At 42.4% G+C, this 16,178-nt stretch overlaps 1 protein-coding gene across 2 annotated transcripts in view; it reads left to right on the top strand.

Annotated features, from left to right (window-relative positions):
* sel (canopy family protein seele) overlaps positions 1–15,388 on the top strand; it is a 56,405-nt gene extending 41,017 nt beyond the window's left edge. For both annotated transcript variants that reach the window (XM_068373736.1, XM_068373737.1), the window contains exon 5: positions 13,997–15,388. In XM_068373736.1, coding sequence (XP_068229837.1) covers positions 13,997–14,320 — 324 coding nt within the window. In that variant the 3' untranslated portion in view covers positions 14,321–15,388. The remainder of the gene's footprint in view (positions 1–13,996) is intronic.
* Positions 15,389–16,178: the final 790 nt, after the last annotated feature.

The following is a 16,178-nucleotide window of genomic DNA, read 5'->3' as shown; positions in this document are numbered from 1 at the left end:
ATTTTATATCTCTCCGCCTTTATTAGGCCTCTTCGATTAACTTTCCATTTATTATAAACATATAAAAATAAATTTTTATGTTTTGTTTATATGCGACCTTTCCTGATAGTAGGCGGTCCTAACTTGGAACCGAAGTTAATCAACGTTGAGCCCGTTATATCGTATTTAGCCTTTAAAGAATTTAAAACTTTTTAAATTTAATGTTTTATGAAAGAATTTCTTTGATAGTCTTCGTACTGTTTTCAAAGATGAACTAACGTTTAGTTTTTTAGACTACGCAGTTGTTGACGTTCAGGACGTTCAACATGCGCTCTATCGTTACGATAGAGAGAGAGTGTATCACGGTTTCACTTTGCAGTAAGAGTAAATCGATTCTGACGATTCGTTCATTCTTTCTTAGCTTAAATGTTTTAAATTCTAAATTAAAGGAACTTTTTATTTGGAAAACCTTTCAGTTTTTTCCTTTAGTCAAATAACATGTTTTTTTGACGATATATAATTGGGCTCTTCTCTTAGGTGCGAAATCAAGAGAGAAAGAGAGAGAGAGATAGAGACGGAGGGAGAGAGAGGAGAGAAAACGTTCCGTTCAAGCGGGTAACGTTGTTCTCGTGTTACTCTCCTCCCTAGTCGCTGACGGGGAAGAAGGTAAAACGTTTCTAGGGTTTTATTCTTGTCCCCAGGCTATGTGCGGTGAGAGATTGTAAACGTAGTTTATTTGAACTAGTGTTTAGTCTCTTTCCCAGCCACTGAATCATTTTATCTTTATATATGTTTTCTGTTTTTTGCTAGTATTAATGAGCTGCATTATACGACTGATTTTGCAATTACTACCTTTTAATGAAGGGTAGAATTGCGTGTTTCAGGTAGAAATCAGTAAAAGTTTCGATTTCAGTGAAATAAGTGCAAAACAGAAAATCGAAGTGATAAAGTGATATGCGCAAAGTGTTACAGTGTTGCGTCCGAGGTTTCGTCTGTTCGTGCCTGTCGTTCACCTAGTCCGGGACCTCTTGCAAGCTCCCAAGCCCAGGGGAGAAGTAATGTCGAACGACTTATGGGTTCGTCAGGCCTTGATCAACGAACAGACGTTTCCCTCCGTGGTTTCGGGCGTATCTACCCAAGATCGCCCCACCCACACAAAGATGAGAGAGCCCATTTATTTCTCGTCTGCGGAAGAGGTTTCTCGTAAGAAACCATGGACCAAGGTCTCGCAGCTTATTAAGCGCAAGTCGGTCCCTTCCGCGCAAGTCGGTCCCTTCCGCGCAAGTCCAACGGCCCAGTTGTAGCCACTGGGTCAGTTCGGACTCGCTGCAGTCTTCCGACGACTGCTCACCTCCTAAGAGAGGCAAAGCGGTACCGCATCAGGCAGTCACACCGTCTGTTGCCGCACCTGCTCCTGTAGACCCTAAGTGGTCTTTGCTGCAGACCATGCAGTCTCAGTTAACGTCATTGATGCGGGACTTTCGTGCGGAGAAGGTTGACACTGCACCAACCTCTAGCCTACAACCAACACGGTTGTGCGTCCTGTGGACGCTGAGGCTACCTTCTGCCGCACTCCAGCTGAGAGAGTCCCGCCACCCATGCGTTCCAGTGTACCCTGCCAGCCGCATGTTGACGTTCAGTAACGCACGGAACCTTCCGTTGACGTTCGCGAGGTGCAACAACAGTCTAAGTTGTTTTGTTTTGACGCGGTGCGTCAACCTCCGCATTCTAGAGTTGTTTTGACTGCTCAGTATTGACAATCAAAGCAGTCTCGAGTGAACACTGTATGTCCTCACGCACCTGTTGTGGTTGACAGTTCAGTTGTTGACAGTTCACAGACTGTCAAGCAGTTACATGACGTTGCCTTCTGGTCTGCTACTAATGCACCAGTGAGAGACTCACTGAGATAACCTAGCTTTTATCGGACAAGGTTCCTGTAGATGAGAAAGTGCTGTTCTCCCTCCTACTGATATTCCCTTGAGGACTCTGTCATTTGGAGAGGAGCCTTAAGCTGCTTAGCCTCCTATGGACTTTAATTAGATCATGATGATTTTTTAAGGATCTTCGTCCGGATCTTGTAACTGCTGCTCCTCATTCGCCTAAACGTCAGAACTTACACTAGGCCTAGCTACTTCGAAGCCATTGTTTTTAAGCTAGTGCTCTCTCGCTCTCCTAGAGAGCGTTACGTTGGCTAGGCGACTGGTTTTTGCACCAGGAGGAGTTTTAGGGATACAGCCTTTGATTTCCCTTCTTTTAAACTGGGTTATAGAGCGAGAGTCTGATAGGACACGAGATAAGTTCTCGGCTTGGGAGTTCATGCCTCTGCCCAGATAGACTTCTCATTTCTGGTAGACTCGCCCTGGCGCCTAGCCAGGAGACGCTCCAAGTTGTTTACAGGACAACTTCTCAGCTTTTGTCAAGCCTTTGAAGTTTTGCTGTACTATTATGTCACACATAACAAGGCTTTCAGGGATGGTAAATGGTTCCGCCTCAGTTGCTAACCCCGTCTGTTGCCACATCTGCTCCCGTAGACCCTAAATGGGCTTTGCTGCAAGCCATGCAGTCCAAGCTTGCGTCCTTGATAGAGGACTTAAATGCGGAGAAGAACCTTCAAGCCAACAACCTTCCAACCGGTCGGTTGTGCGCCCTGTTGACGCTGAGGTAACCTACTCGCGTCTGCCAGTTGAGGTGGTTCCTCCTTCTGGCCAACAACCTTCCAACCGGTCGGTTGTGCGCCCTGTTGACGCTGAGGTAACCTACTCGCGTCTGCCAGTTGAGGTGGTTCCTCCACCGATGCGACCCAGTGTGGGTTGCCAGTCGCACGTTGACGTTAAGCGACGCTCGGAGGTGGTTGTTGACGTTCAGGACGTTCAACAACCAGCAGAGGTGACTTGTTGTGACGCAGTGCGTCAACCTCAGCAACCCGGTAGGGTGTTGACTGCACAACCCAGACATTCTAGACAGTTTCGGGTTGACGCTGTACTTCCTCGCGCACCCATGGTTGTTGACAGTTCACAGACTGTGCAGCAGTGCCATGATATTGCGTCCGGCTCCGTCACGCATCCACCAGTGCGACCGGATTCAGCGAGTCAGACGTTGCCCACTCCGTTGCCGTTTCCTCATCAGTTTCGGATGAGGAACCCTCTGATGAGGACGTTGCTGAACAAGACGATCAGCCCCCAGCCCTGCTATCCATCCAGAAGATGCTGAAGAAGGAACGCTGCCCAGTCAGGCTGTGGATGAGTCTGGTAGGGACACTGTCATCCGTGGATCAATTTGTGTCACTAGGAAGACTACACCTCCGTCCTCTTCTATACCATCTAGCTTTTCACTGGAAAAAGGACAAGACGCTAGAAGCGGTCTCGATCCCGGTTTCCGGAAAGATAAAGTCTTGTCTGACTTGGTGAAAGGACTATATCAACCTTAGAGAGGGTCTTCCCCTGACTGTTCAGACTCCCAACCACGTTCTCTTCTCGGATGCATCGGACGTAGGCTGGGGTGCGACATTAGACGGTAGGGAATGCTCGGGATTATGGAACTCTAGTCAAAGGACAATGCATTTCAACTGCAAGGAGCTACTGGCAGTACGTCTGACCTGGAAAAGCTTCAGGTCTCTCCTTCAAGGCAAAGTGGTGGAGGTGAACTCGGACAACACCACGGCTTTGGCGTACATCTCCAAGCAAGGAGGGACCTACTCTCTGACATTGTACGAGATCGCAAGGGACCTCCTCACCTGGTCAAAAGGTCTAGACATATCACTAGTAACAAGGTTCATCCAAGGCAACTTGAATGTCATGGCAGATTGTCTCAGTCGGAAGGGACAAATAATTCCAACAGAATGGACCCTCCACAAGGATGTATGCAAGAGACTTTGGGCCACCTGGGGCCAGCCAACCATAGATCTCTTCGCAACCTCGATGACCAAGAGGCTCTCAATATTTTGCTCACCAATCCCGGACCCAGCAGCAGTTCATATAGATGCCTTTCTATTAGATTGGTCACATCTAGATCTATATGCATTCCCTCCGTTCAAGATTGTCAACAAGGTACTGCAGAAGTTCGCCTCTCACGAAGGGACAAGGTTGACGCTAGTTGCTTCCCTCTGGCCCGCGAGAGAATGGTTCACCGAGGTACTTCGATGGCTAGTAGACGTTCCCAGAACACTTCCCCTAAGGGTGGACCTTCTACGTCAGCCACGCGTAAAGAAGGTACACCAAGGCCTCCACGCTCTTCGTCTGATTGCCTTCAGACTATCGAAAGACTCTCGAGAGCTACAGGCTTTTCGAAGGAGGCAGCCAGAGCGATTGCTAGAGCAAGGAGAACATCCACCCTTAGAGTCTACCATTCGAAGTGGGAAATCTTCCGAAACTGGTGCAAGTCAGTATCCGTATCCTCGACCAGTACCTCTGTAACTCAAATAGCTGACTTTCTCTTATATCTGAGGAAAGAACGATCTCTTTCAGCTCCCACTATCAAGGGTTACAGAAGCATGTTGGCATCAGTCTTCCGTCACAGAGGCTTAGATCTTTCCAACAATAAAGATCTACAGGACCTCCTTAAGTCTTTTGAGACCACGAAGGAGCGTCGTTTGGTTACACCTGGTTGGAATTTAGACGTGGTACTAAGATTCCTTATGTCAGACAGGTTCGAACCGCTACAATCAGCCTCCCTGTAAGATCTCACCTTAAAGACTCTTTTCCTGGTATGCTTAGCCACAGCTAAAAGAGTCAGTGAGATTCATGCCTTCAGCAAGAACATCGGATTCTCATCCGAAACGGCTACATGTTCTACAACTTGGTTTTCTAGCCAAACACGAGCTGCCTTCTCGGCCTTGACCAATATCGTTCGATATTCCAAACTTATCGTATGGTTGGAAATGAACTAGAAAGAGTCTTATGTCCTGTAAGAGCTCTTAAGTTCTATTTAAAAACCTTTACGAGGCCCGTCTGAAGCTTTATGGTGTTCAGATAAGAATCCATCTTTGCCTATGTCAAAGAATGCTTTATCCTATTTTATCAGACTGTTAATACGAGAAGCTCATTCCCATCTGAATGAGGAAGACCAAGCTTTGCTGAAGGTAAGGACACACGAAGTTAGAGCTGTCGCAACTTCCGTGGCCTTTAAACAAAATAGATCTCTGCAAAGTATAATGGACGCAACCTATTGGAAAAGCAAATCAGTGTTCGCGTCTTTTTATCTTAAGAATGTCCAGTCTCTTTACGAGAACTGCTACACTCTGGGACCATTCGTAGCAACGAGTGCAGTAGTGGGTGAGGGCTCAACCACTACAATTCCCTAATTCCATAACCTTTTTAATCTTTCTCTTGAAATGTTTTATTATTGTTTTTGGGTTGTCCGGAAGGCTAAGAAGCCTTTCGCATCCTACTTGATTTGGCGGGTGGTCAAAGTCATTTCTTGAGAAGCGCCTAGATTAGAGGTTTTGATGAGGTCCTGTTGTATGGGTTGCAACCCTTGATACTTCAGATCCTAGGGGTCGCTCAGCATCCTAAGAGGATCGCGAGGCTCCGTAAGGAAGACGTACTTAAAAAGGCAGAGTAATTGTTCAAGTCGACTTCCTTACCAGGTACTTATTTATTTTATGTTTGTTATTTTGAATAACTGCTAAAATGAAATACAAAATACTTAGCTCATAATAATGTAAACATGTAATGCTGGTCTCTACCCACCCCCCTGGGTGTGAATCAGCTTATATGATCACCGGCTAATTTTGATATTGAAAAATTTTATTTTTTATTAATAAAATAAATTTTTGAATATACTTACCCGGTGATCATATATTAAAGGACCCTCCCTTCCTCCCCAATAGAGACCCAGTGGACCGAGGAGAAAATTGGTTCTTTGTTTACTTGGAGTACTAAGTACCTGCTCGACAGATGGCGCTGTTGATGTACACCCCCACCTGCATAGCAATCGCTGGCGTATTTTGACCGTAGGTTTTTCTGTCGAGCAACAGAGTTGCAGCTTATATGATCACCGGGTAAGTATATTCAAAAATTTATTTTATTAATAAAAATAACATATTATATATACAATCCTAGTTCTCGACCTTCCCTTCCCTCTTTTGATATGATCACGGTTACGGTCTGACTTATTTTTATTATACATCAAAATAAATCTTTTATTATGATATTGATATATATATATAAATCCTTTATCATGATATATATATATATATATATATATATATATATATATATATATATATATATATATATATATATATATATATATATATATATATATATATATATATATATATATATATAAATCCTTTATCATGATATTGATATAATTTAAGCACCCGGGGCCCCCGAGCCCCTATTTGCTTTCATTCAAGATCCTTGATGTATGTATATAAAACATTATCATGATATTGATATATAAATCTTCTATCATGATATTGATATCATTTAAGCACCCAGGGCCCCCGAGCCCCTATTTGCTTTCATTCAGGATTCCGGATGTATTTATATAAAACATTTTTATAAATCCTTTATCATGATATTGATATAATTTAAGCACCCGCGGCACCTGAGCCCCTATTTGCTTTCATTCAAGATCCTTGATGTATGTATATAAAATATTTTTATCATGATATTGATAAATAAATCTTCTATCATGATATTGATATCATTCAAGCACCCGGGGCCCCCGAGCCCCTATTTGCTTTCATTCAGGATTCCTGATGTATATATAAAACATTTTTATCATGATATTGATATATAAATCTTTTATCATGATATTGATATATAAATCTTTTATCATGATATTGATATATAAATCTTTTATCCTGATATTGATATCATTTAAGCACCCGGGGCCCCCGAGCCCCTATTTGCTTTCATTCAGGATTCCTGATGTATATATATAAAACATTTTTATCATGATATTGATAAATAAATCTTCTATCATGATATTGATATTATTCAAGCACCCGGGGCCCCCGAGCCCCTATTTGCTTTCATTCAGGATTCCTGATGTATATATATAAAACATTTTTATCATGATATTGATATATAAATCTTTTATCATGATATTGATATAATTTATGCACCCGTGGCCCCCGAGCCCCTATTTGCTTTCACTCAAGATTCTTGATGAATATATATAAAACATTTTTATCATGATATATATATATATATATATATATATATATATATATATATATATATATATATATATATATATATATATATATATATATATATATATATATATATATATATATAATATTTTAAGCACCGGGGCCTCCGGGCCCCTAATTTGCTTTCCATTGAAATACTCATGTGTCTTTTATCTTACAGACTGTACGCTGTGCGATGACGGCATGTGCCGCTGTCCTCTATCAACCCTGCGGTCATGACGTGTCGTTCACACGCCCACTGTTCTGTCCAAGTGGATGACTTAGCTGTTTGGCATCCAGACAATTGTGTAGTCTGCTACACAATGACCTCCACTCTAACATCTGACTCGGTGAGTGCATTTTCATTGATACAGACGTGTAGGGTGTTACGATTAATTTCAAAGATTATTCATTTTAAGGCCACTAGTCCTCTGGACTTCCCGCATGCCTTTCACTTCCTGTCTACGAAGTCCTTGGACTTCTTCACTTTTCTTTGGCACAAATATCCCTCGCTAATAGTCTGTTCTCTTTCAGTGCTCCCAACTTGAAAAAGATACAGCTCAGGCTACCCTCAAGATCTGGATTGACGGGTTCGCCCGCAACGTGAAGGCCAAACAGCCTTATATCCTCTCTGAGGAATGGTGTTCCTGTTTCTAACCCTATGCTAAAACTTCAGCTGCGGTCCCCAAATAGTTGGCGGATCCTATCATCAAGAGGTTCGAATCCCTTCTTCTGGCCCCGGACCAAGAAGAGACGGGCGGCACCCTAACTGAGGACATCGCTACCCTCAACCTCGATGTGGAACCCATGACTCTGGACGATCCCGACGCAGGTAGGGACGTAGGTGAGTCAGGTGGTTCCCAGGCTAAGATTCCTATCCCTAGCCCGGCTTTCTCTTCTACTTCAGAACACTCTTCTTTTCGAGGTTTTCCGGGGACAACCGGGACTGGTCTCAGTCCTCGGCCTGTTATCCCCAAGGTGAAGGCTCATCGTAAGCCTTTATATACGACCCACAAGTCTTCCAAAGACCACAGGTCTTCGAAATCATCAGCTTCGAAGGCTAAATCTTCCTCCACCAGAATCTCTCAAGACCCAATTGCTGTGCCTTCAACCTCTCACGGAGTAGCCTCCGTTCCGGCACCTGTTCCCCCCGGCGGAATTTTTCCGAGAAGATGTTTGCTTGTTTTGAGTCGATACTATCGTCTCATACGCAGCAATCACAAGAGAGAATAGCTTCTATGGAGAGCCTAGTTCATGGAGTCATGCGCTCGGGGCTGCCACTGCCACAACAGCAATACCCCATCCCCGACGCCTCCAAGCTTCCTTCTTTCAATAAGAATAATCCTTGGAGGTTGGCATTGCATGCCCCCTTCTCGTAAGGTATGTTGTCAATCGAAGATTTCGGTACCCGGCCCCTTGCGGATTATGAATTATACCCGCCGGGTCTTGAATTCCCCTTCCCCGGCTACGCTCGCCTCACGGAAGAGGCTCTGATTCGATTGGATAATGTCCCAAAGGAAACTGTTCATTTTCCTAAAAAACAGGCACAGTCTGTCTTGGTCCGCGTGTTCAATGAGTGGGACTGCTTGAACACAATGATTACGGCCTACAAAAGTTCATGTACTATGTTTGTGGCCGACGACCAGACCCCTACCCCATGTGCGACCAAGATCATAGAGACGGTCTTTCAGGCTATCAAGAAAGAGAAGCCTTTACCTCACCTCAGGGAGACCGACTTACCCTCCCTTCTCTTTCCAGGAGACAGTGAATGTTGGCGGAATGCCCCAGCTACCTTCTCGGTTGGTAAGTTGAGCCCGGACTGTGCCTCGACGCAGTTCAGCGAACGGCTTCCCAAACTCCCGGAGTCTCTCATTAAATTGGAATATGAGTAGAGGTGTAGATTCAGCAGATCCCTTAATTCAGTTGCCCTTTCTGAATTGACCGTCGCCATTTACAACGAGGAGGACCTCCTTAAGGTCCTCACTAAGTCACTTTTGCAAAACTTTATGGCTGACGCTTATGATTTTGCAAATGCCAGGACCCATTGTCGACGACACGTTCTATCCGACGTCACGATTAGACATGAACCTAATAGGCTCATCAAAGCTCCAGTCTGGGGCCCGGATCTTTTCCCAGGGGACTTAGTTAACTCGGTCCTTAGCGAGGCAGCTAGAGCCAACCAAAACCTCAAGGTTAGGTGGGGCCTGGTTTCAAAGAGGAAATATGAGCCTAATAGTACCCCAATTCGAGGTAGGAAGAGATTGAAGCCCTTCTAATCTTCCCAATTCAGGCAACCTCTGCAAGTGGTTCAACCGGTCTCAGTCCACGGAAGAACTACATTCCTTCACAAAAGATCTGTTACTAAAGAATGCAATCCAAAACTTACATCGCTTAAGATTTCAAGGACGCTTGTTCAGCATGCCAAAGAAAAGCTCAGACAAATGGAGAGTAATCCTGGACCTGTCTTGTTTAAATTCCTTCATTTGTTGCGGCAAATTCCATATGCTTACCGTCTCGCAGGTGCGGACCTTACTTCCCGTGGGGCCGTCACCACCTCTATCGATCTTACAGATGCCTACTATCACGTTCCAATAGCAAGGCATTTTTGTCCTTTTCTGGGCTTCAAGCTAGGCAAACAAGCCTATGCATTCAAAGTGATGCTATTGGGGCTCAACATAACACCCAGAATCTTCACCAAACTAGCAGAGACAGTAATTCAAGAGCTTCGGACTCAGGGGATACAGGTAGTGGCCTATCTAGACGATTAGCTAATCTGGTCAGACAATGCCCAGATTTCCCGCATAGCAACGAACAAAGTCCTCACCTTCCTTCGACAACTGGGATTCCAAGTCAACCTCGAGAAATCCCGCCTGGTCCCGGAGACCAAGTTTCAATGACTGGGCCTACAAGGGGACCTGTGCTCCCATACGCTGTGCCTCCCCAAAGCCAAAAGGAAGGAGATAGCGAGGAATACAAAACAATTTCTCAGGGAAAAGTTGACCTTCCGAAGGAGCCGAGAGTGGATCCTAGGTTCCTTACAGTTCGCCTCCGTGACAGACATCGTCCTGAGGTCCAAACTCAAGGATATAAACAGAGTGTGGCGCTCCAGAGCAACCGCAATACGCCGAGATAGACGTGCTCGCCTTTCCCCAACCCTGGGAAAAAGTCTGCAGCCTTGGACGAAGATCAAGAATCTTTCCAAGTCGGTTCCCTTACAACACAAGAAAGTCCAAGGGTTATGGTCACTGGTCTTCCAACAAATGCACGTCAACGTCCTAGAGGCCATGGCAGTCTTCCTCACTTTAAAACGTCTCAATCCAGCCGGGAATTTCCATATCAGACTAGTTCTCGACAGTGCAGTCATAGTACACTGCCTCAACAGAGAAGGCTCCACATCAGCCCAAATAAACCACATCATGTTGAAGTTTTTCTCCATGGCAGCAATGCACAAGTTGCACCTGTCAGCAGTCCATCTAGCAGGAGTCCGGAATGTGGTAGAGGACTCACTTTCCCGGACGACTCTGCTAGAGTTGGAATGGTCACTAGACAATCGATCTTTCCAGTGGATACTATCTCCAGTCCCGGGTCTCCAGGTGGATCTGTTTGCGACGAAATCCAATCGCAAAATAGATTGTTACGTAGCCCCCAACCTGGACCCTCAGGCTTATGCCACGGACTCTATGATTCTAGATTGGAATACCTGGAAGGCGATTTATCTGTTTCCTCTGGTGAATCTTCTGCTGAAAGTTCTGCACAAACTCAGATCCTTCAAAGGTCAAGTGGCTCTCGTAGCCCCCAACTGGCCCAAGAGCAATTGGTTCCCCTTGTTGCTAGAACTAGGTCTCCGCCCCCGGCAGATTCCCAATCCGGTGGTAACACAGACAGTGCAAACTCGCAATGTGTTCGCTTCTTCAAGGATTCTGAATGCCCTAACTTTATGGACTTCATGAAGTTCGCAGCCCAACGAGGTGCAAACATCGATCCTTTGAATACTATTTTCCTGGAATCTGACAAAAGGGAATCTACTCTCCGTCAATATGACTCAGCTGTCAAGAAATTAGCTAAGTTCTTGAAAGATTCCCAAGTTGAGAAAATGACGATGAACCTAACTGTGACATTCTTCAGAACTCTCTTCGAATCTGGCCTGGCAGCCAATACCATTACTACAATCAAGTCAGTCTTGAAAAAGATCTTCCATATTGGTTTTGACATTGATCTAACGGATTCATATTTCTCATCCATTCCGAGAGCTTGTGGCAGATTAAAACCTTCAACTCGCCCTAGCGCAGTTTCTTGGTTTTTGAACGATGTTCTTAAGCTAGCCTCTGACACCCCAAATGAATCCTGTAACTATATGGCATTATTAAGAAAGTCACTTTTTCTTTTGAGCCTCGCCTCTGGCTCCAGAATCTCAGAATTGTCAGCCTTATCTAGAGACCCTGGTCATATAGAGTTTCTCTCTTCGGGTGAGGTCCTTCTCTCTCCTAACAAAGTTTTCCTGGCTAAAAATGAAGACCCCCAAAACAGGTGGTCTCCCTGGAAGATTGTTCCCTGGAAGATTGTTCCACTTCCTCGGGATTCATCCCTGTGTCCAGTTACCACCCTGAAATCCTACTTAAGTAGAACTTCCACTACAACCACAGGGCCCATATTTATTAGAGAACACGGAGGGACTATTACCCTTAAGGGAATCAGACAACAAATTCTTTATTTTATTAAGCAAGCTAATCCTGAATCATTCCCACATGTCCATGATATTCGAGCTGTGGCTACCTCAATTAATTTTTTCCGCCATATGAAATTTGATGAGCTCTCAAAATATACGAGTTGGAAGTCCCCTAAAGTTTTCAAGTGCCACTACCTAAAACCTTTAGAAGCTCTTAGATTTGCCACAGTAGCTGCAGGGAATATAGTTCCTCCTGACGGTACGGAGTCCTAATCACAACGTCTTGCTCTGTCCTCTTTCTCTCCGGCCTGGCTTACCTGTTGTTCCTACCTGTTTTGTTACTATACACCCTTATGGTGTATTATTTTATTATTCAATTTCACGAATTGTTTTGATTTCACTTGTTCTTGAATCCCCGAGCTGATTTCATTTGGCATTTTTGATTACCAAGCTGGATTCCCACTATTCATATCTGTTGAATTTTACCTACGGGTTTCATTATTGATTGTTTACCATGTCTATTTATCACTGTCATATACATGTTGATCTATTTTTACAGGTTTCCACATCCCTCTTTTTTTTATAATAAACTCATCAGCTCTGTTATTTTTGTGTTATTCCCTCCTCAGGTAGTTAGCCATATTGGGTCCCCATTCTCTGGTGTGATTTCACTGGGCGGCACGGGTCGGAGCCCAGAAAAGGGATTTTGACGTAGGAAAAATCTATTTCTGGGTGAGAGATCCGTGCCGCCCAGTGAACCCACCCGTCCCTCCCTAATTGGGCCCCAATCTGGGGTGCTATAGGGAGTGACGTCACTGGCGTGGGATTGCTAGTAGTTGTAGGATGTTGAACGGCACCTCGCTGTTCGGGGATATTGACAGGAGATATCTAAATGGTGCGAGGCCTCTGGTTGTGATTTATTCAGCGCCCCAGTATTATACCGACACCTCAAAGGTGAGCGAGCTGGGTTCAACCTAGCATTCCTATACAAATTTTTCTCTGGTAAATTCATAGCAGTTTTTACCTTAGAAATGATGTAAAAGGAGCATTTCACTGGGCGGCACGGGTCTCTCGCCCAGAAATAGATTTTTCCTACGTCAAAATCCCTTTTTAGGACTGATATTTGATTGTAGGCTTACATGGATTCCTCACTTCAAAGCTATAAAAGTAGTGCCTTGAGGCTCTAAATCTTTTAGAAGTTTAGTCCCATACATAATCATTGGGGGCAGACCGCAAAACTATTTTAAAGTTATACAAGTCCTATAATATTTTCAAAAATTAGTTATTGGTGAGAAATATACTCCTCAGCCACCCCAAGTCGACTAAAGGTTTTGGATTCTATGCACCATACTGTTATTAGATTGTACACAGAAGCCTTTAGAACTTCACCTATCCCAAGCCTTCTTGTTGATGCTGGAGAGTTACAGGTCTTCTGAAAGCTTATTTAACTGTAGTAATGACTTTTTTATTTTTGTTTTGAATTGAATTCCCATTTATTTGTTTCTTTTTATAACAAATAATATCGACATCAATGACCTTAGATGTCAGGGTGCCAGATAACTCATAATCAGTCAATCAATCCACAACAAAAAGGGGAAATTGAGAGGTATGTACTCTATGGTCTTGGAAACAGCCGTCTCCAAATATTTAGAAGAAAAAGCTAGTTTTTATGTTTAAGACTTTATTCATCATTCTAGATTTTAGCAAAGGGTTTTCTCTGGTACAGGCTTTTAGGAAAGCATATGTTTAACACTGAATGTTGTTAGAACCTCATTATTTTCATGAAATCTTTCCAATCATAAAGAATATTTATTAAATCTTATGGTGGTACCGAGAGTGATATTGGGAGTTAAATATTTTCTTATAACGTTAACAGTCAATGGTTCGAGAGACTATCACACAAAACTTTCAAGTATCATAGCCCTTGTATGGCTAGGCCTTAGTAGTCTTATTTCAAAAGTACGTAAGCACGTGCAGAATTAGATGAAGAATCTCTTTCTTTTCTGGAAGTTATTAAAGATGCTATTGGGGGAGTTTTGATGTAATGAATTTAATTAATAATTTTTTATTGGTAGTATTTGAGTGGCTACCTATATTATAGATTTTAAAATAGAATAGATGGAATAGAATGAGGTCACATATAGTTCCATAAATGATGATTGTCGGGTGGGATGAATATTGAAATAAATTTATGGTTTTCCCTACAGATGCACATGCTGGAAGTCTTAGAGTCTGTGTGTGACAGTTTCAAAGATTATGCCCAAGCACGCCACAAGGAAACTGGAAAACTAGAGGCTATTAGGTTAGTGGTTAATGGAGCCATGAATCCTCGTTTCGGTGAGTATGAAATGGTGCAGGATCCTGACCTCAATAGAGGGTTGAATTTTCACTGTGAGTCAATCGTAGAAGAGTATGAAGATGAAATTGTGTCCCATTTTAGGAAAAGTTCTGACTTGGACAGGGAGTCCTCACAGTTGAAATTCTGTAATGAAATGACTGATATATGTAAGGATTTGAAAGATGAATTATAGTATGTAGTTTAGCATTAATGGTACAATAGGAGGCATTTCAGATTTCTAAACAAGAATGCTGTGTTAATAAATGGGTTAACTTATTCTACAAATGTAAGTGAATTAGTTGTTATCTTTAAAATATGTTAAAGACTGGGAACTAGGCTCTCAACTATATTTTGTGATAATTTGAATTTGTTACATATTTACTGATTGATGCTGCAAGTTTTGACTCTTAAGTTTAAATTGTTATGAAAATGCACAAATTGCGATTGATTTTTAAAACTTTTTGGGCATTGTTTATGCACAAATTAGTCTACAGATTGTTTTAAAAAAGAATACTAACATTCCTTTAGTGTAAGTTTCCATCTAGTTGTCATCTTTACAATAGTTTTCTTGTATATGGTAATTATAGCTGCTATACCTGTACTGCTGTCTAATTGAGCATTAGGATCCCCATTTGATCAAATAAATCTAAGTAAATGCATATTTCACGAATGATAAAAAATGTCACAAATACTAATTGTGCAAAACTGGACTTATGTTGAAATCCACTTGCTAAAGATCGCTGGGTCACTTGCATTTATTATGAATCAATTACTGCAGCACTTCAGTGAGTTTCCTCTGGGGAAAATAGAATATATTTATTTTATTGCTGGTATTAATTACAGTATTCAGATAGCACACTAAATTGTTGGTAGTGTTCAACATGTGTGGCACTGGGTTGTAAATTTTGCCTTTGCAAATTTCAAAGAATGTGATATTTGGTGTGAATGGTCTTCCAAACTGATGGGGATAGTGTTCTTTGCATGATTAAGCTGTGGCAGATTTGTCATAACCTAAGAAAAATCACATTGTATTTCCATTTTTGTAGGAATACGTTTTGTTAAGTCAGATAATGTGCAATACCAAAAACAATTTTAAGAGCTACAGGTTTCCTCAAAGGAATATTGTTGTTCAGCCCTGAATATATTGTAATGTTCAAATGATAGCATTACAGAAGGTTACAAATTGTTACAATAGACTTTCTGTCATTAGAATATTTTCTATAGATCATAGTGATGCCACATAAAGTTTTTAAACAATGTCTTTTGTTTGTTTTATTACACTGATGATTTATCCTGACACTGCATTATAAAAAGGTTGTAATAGTCAGAGGATGCACCAATAATGACAATCCTAGACCTTACTTAGTTAAAAAAGACATACCAAATTATTTAAGTAATATATTTTTCCTAGCCATAAAAACCTTAGTCTTTTAATAAGAGTATGACTTAACAAAGGCTTTAACGGCTGTTGAAATTTAACAATCCTTATGAGCTAAGGATGGTGGTTTTGAGGGAGGATATAAGGCAACCTGCTGAGTCATCAGCAGCCATTGCCTAGCCATCCCCGTGTCCTAGCTTGGGTATTGATCATATGTATAAATGGTCAGTCTCTAGGGCATTTATCTAGGTTTTAATCTTCAGAGGACACATTTACTCCAGGACAAACCTTTTAAGAGATATACAGGGGGAAATTGTAATACCCTGAACTTGAAGAAATTTAAACTTGAAAAAATTTATAGAGTATAAAATGGATTTTGACGAAGGAAAAATCTATTTCTGGGCGAGAGACCTGTGCTGCCCAGTGAAATGCTTCTTTTAGCATCATTTCTAAGGTATATAACTGCTATATATTACCAGAGAAAAAGTTGCATTGGAATGCTAGGGATGAACCCAGCTCGCTCACCTATATATAAGGTGTCGGTATAGTAACTGGGGCGTGAAAACCAATGTCAAAGGTCTCGTGCCATTTAGATATCTCCTCTTCAAATTCCCCCGTTACTACGAGGTGCCGTTCTACATTCCACTACTGATCGCTATTACTACTACCTCCA

Source organism: Palaemon carinicauda, chromosome 5 (assembly GCF_036898095.1).
Source record: "Palaemon carinicauda isolate YSFRI2023 chromosome 5, ASM3689809v2, whole genome shotgun sequence".
NCBI classification, from domain to species: domain Eukaryota; kingdom Metazoa; phylum Arthropoda; class Malacostraca; order Decapoda; family Palaemonidae; genus Palaemon; species Palaemon carinicauda.
The sequence above is the reverse complement of the archived record's forward strand: the minus strand, read 5'-3'. Positions and strand labels throughout refer to the sequence as shown.